The following is a 3,321-nucleotide window of genomic DNA, read 5'->3' as shown; positions in this document are numbered from 1 at the left end:
GGGGGGGGGTAGCTCTATCCGGCTCCATCCGGCGTCCCGGGGCGGGGGGGGATGCCCGGATCGCCACTGGGATGGCGTCTGGCGGAGCTGGGACCCGGGGAGCGGCCTCCAGCCTCGGCCGGGAGCGGTGGGGGGGTGGCAGTCGGTGTCGTTAATCTCCTCCCCGGGGGGAAGCGCAGGCTGGGCCGGCTCCCCCCCCCCCGCTGCCTGGAGGCCGTTTGTGGTCTGTTACCCGAGGGGGGAAAGGGGGGATTAATCCTTTTCTCGATCCGCAGGACGCGGCGGTTCCTCCGGTGCCAAGTTCCGTATCTCCCTCGGTCTCCCGGTGGGAGCCGTGATCAACTGTGCGGACAACACAGGTGAGAATGACCGACCGCCCCTGGGGCTTGAGCCGGGGGAGTCCGGTGGGAAGGAGAGCACGGAGGGCAACCTGCTGTTGAACAAGTTTGTAAAACAAAAACCCCAGTTTTCCTTCTTAAAAAGCTCTTGTGGGGTCCGTGCTTGTGGCTCAGTGAGACGTGGAACGATGCGGCTATCGTATCACTTTTTGGTGAAGGGGCAGCCCATGTGCCGTTTGCTTCAGTTGGTGGTTTGACAAGGGAAGCATGTTCCCGGACAGCTGGGTTAATGCCAGCACTTCTCTCTGTAGGTGCCAAGAACCTGTACATCATCTCCGTCAAGGGGATCAAGGGACGTCTGAACAGGCTGCCGGCGGCTGGCGTGGGCGATATGGTGATGGCCACTGTCAAGAAGGGCAAGCCAGAGCTGAGGAAGAAGGGTGAGTTCAGAGAGGAGCAGCGTGTCCCACTGCGGCAATGGGTGGATCCTGTTGAGAGCCTGCCTGCATTCTAGTGCCCCTTCTTCAAGGGATGGAGAGGCAGGTGGCTTGTTGGAGGGGAGCGCCATTCCTGCCTCAAACTGACCCGGAAGGCGGGCACTGGATCTCTGGAGTGCCACCTCCACCCTTCCAAAAAGCACTTGTTGAGTCTGTGTGCAGTGACTCGGTGAGTTGTCGTGGAAGGGCAGAGCAAAGGCATCGCTTTTGGGTGAAGTGGCAGCTCGTGCTGTTCATTTCAATCAGGGGTGTGACACTCTGCCTTGGAAAAGGTGTTTTTTATTGCTCAGGAGGAGTTCTTGCTGAATATTGTCTGTGAATTGATGATATGTTCAGAAATAAAGGTGGGAAAGTGGAAAACCACTGAATTGTCCAAGCGTAGATGCAGCTCTAAGTGTTACACAGTTTTAAGCATAGTATTGTCTATAAACTGTAGCTTCTCTTAGAAATATGAGATGAAAAAAACCCAACCAAACAAAACCCAAACCCATGCCTCGAGTTAGATGCTGCAGCACAACAGTTTCTCTGTGGTGTCTGTTGCTGGACTGTGTGCTTAAAAGGATGTTCGCGATACTGAGCTGCTTGTTTCTCCTTGCAGTCCACCCAGCAGTGGTCATTCGGCAGCGGAAATCGTACAGGAGAAAAGATGGGGTGTTCCTCTATTTTGAAGACAATGCGGGAGTGATAGTAAATAACAAAGGTGAAATGAAAGGTACGGGCAAGAATCTTGTTGCACTGGGCGAAAGGGGAACGCGGAGAGGGGTGGTAGGTCGGCATTGCCAGTTAGAGGGCTGCGCTCTCCTGGGAAAAAGGACCCAGATTCCCCTCAGGCTCAGGGGAGCGCAATTGGGCTGAGCTAGTGTTTCTGTAAAATGCCCTGAACCATCTCTGCACCTACTTGGGCCTCTAATGCGCTGTCATTTTTTTCTGTTTTCCAGGCTCTGCAATCACAGGCCCTGTGGCTAAGGAGTGTGCGGATCTGTGGCCCAGGATAGCCTCCAATGCGGGAAGCATTGCATAAATATGTTCATCTTCACAGAGATAAAATAAAAGTCCTTGTATGAAATAAGTAGTGTCTTTCTTGCCAAAGCGCCCTCAGCTGAGCAGGACAACATTATAATGAAGTTAGTTCTGGGAAGCCTTTTTACAGAACTCCTTGTGTGGATGTATACTTCAGCAGGAAAATGGGATTTGGAGTTTTAATACCCAGTGATAAGTCTCTTTTTCAGGCAGGTTCCTATAGTACTGGAAAATTTGTGGCAGGGGGTTGCACTGGAATGACAAATTTTAGCCATACTGACTGAATTGATCCAATTTATGTATGCATGGGTAGAGCCCGGGAGGTGTCTATGAAAGCCCTTCTCCAAGAAGCCTTTCTAGAAGGGCTCTCAAAATTGTAGGTCTGGAATTTTCTTCTAGAATGGGCAATTTAACTGCTTGGAGATAATGGTCTGATTCTCTGTGGGAGAGGGAGATACTGCCTGAAACTGATTTGTACCATGAGCTGCAGAGTTCATTGTGGACAGCAGGCTCTGAAGAGTGTTTCTTAGACCTTGCTGAAGACTTGCAAGGACACATCAAGCCCACTGCTGCTGGCTGAGGTAGTGGCTGAAGCAGATGCCTCTAAACCCTCCATCAGTGGTGAAACAGGCCCTGAGGTCATTGATTGCTAATTGCAAGTAGAAGGGGTGATCTAAACTTTCAAGATCAGCTGAAAGGCTTCAAGATCAGAGTTAGAAGGTATGTCTATGCAAAAACTCCTTGTGCTATGTGAAGTTGCTTGTGCTTTTCCTGGTGTTCCTCTGGCTGAAGCAGAGAAAGGAATTATTTGGATACAAACTGCACGTCAGCTTGTTTTCTGGCCCTCCTGAGCAAGGGCCACTGGAGGGCTAGGGAGGCTGCCTTGTACCTGGGCTCACAAGTGAAAATAGGGATGACTTTGTCCTGGATATTGTGGCCCTGGTGCCCTGTAACACCCTGTTTAACCCCAGCAAGCATGCTGCTGTGGGTCCACGGGGCAGGTGATGGGGTATGGGGTACTGCTCCCAGGACTGGCTGCAGCTCCTACCTCAGGTAGCCCCTGGTGTGGTTGAGCTTGCCTCATCTGCCCTGGCACAAACCTGATCCCAGAACATACTTCACTTTTCCCCTAAAGGGATTTCAGTGCAGAGAGGTTATAGTGAAGGAAGGAGGGTGGTGAAGGGAGCAAAGCCTCAGAGATTTTATAGCACAAATGTAGTTAGCAGTGGACAAGAGCATCAGGGTCTTGCAGTGGTTTGTAAAGTGTTGTTGTTTTTCAGCAGCTGTTTGGCCTAACCAACACAAATCTGCAAAATATTGTGGCCTAAAAATTGTTCTCAGATGTTCCCACTGGATAATCAGGAGCTGTGCACTGGCAGCAGCTGGGGAGGGGAAACTTGGAGAAGGGCTTACATGGACTGAGGGCAGCTGTCTTTTCTACAGGCCATTCCCTGGAGCAGACGAGC

General features: G+C 51.6%; 1 protein-coding gene across 1 annotated transcript in view; it reads left to right on the top strand.

The window, feature by feature from the left end:
• RPL23 (ribosomal protein L23) overlaps window positions 1–1,896 on the top strand; it is a 2,032-nt gene extending 136 nt beyond the window's left edge. Inside the window, exons 2-5 of the mRNA XM_010585534.1 lie at window positions 276–359; window positions 650–778; window positions 1,434–1,547; window positions 1,774–1,896. Coding sequence (XP_010583836.1) covers window positions 276–359; window positions 650–778; window positions 1,434–1,547; window positions 1,774–1,856 — 410 coding nt within the window. The 3' untranslated portion in view covers window positions 1,857–1,896. The remainder of the gene's footprint in view (window positions 1–275; window positions 360–649; window positions 779–1,433; window positions 1,548–1,773) is intronic.
• Window positions 1,897–3,321: the final 1,425 nt, after the last annotated feature.

This window comes from Haliaeetus leucocephalus, unplaced genomic scaffold (assembly GCF_000737465.1).
Source record: "Haliaeetus leucocephalus isolate CR32 unplaced genomic scaffold, Haliaeetus_leucocephalus-4.0 Scaffold110, whole genome shotgun sequence".
Taxonomy (NCBI): Eukaryota; Metazoa; Chordata; class Aves; order Accipitriformes; family Accipitridae; genus Haliaeetus; species Haliaeetus leucocephalus.
Note: the sequence above shows the minus strand (reverse complement) of the source record. Positions and strands in the feature narration are given on the sequence as shown.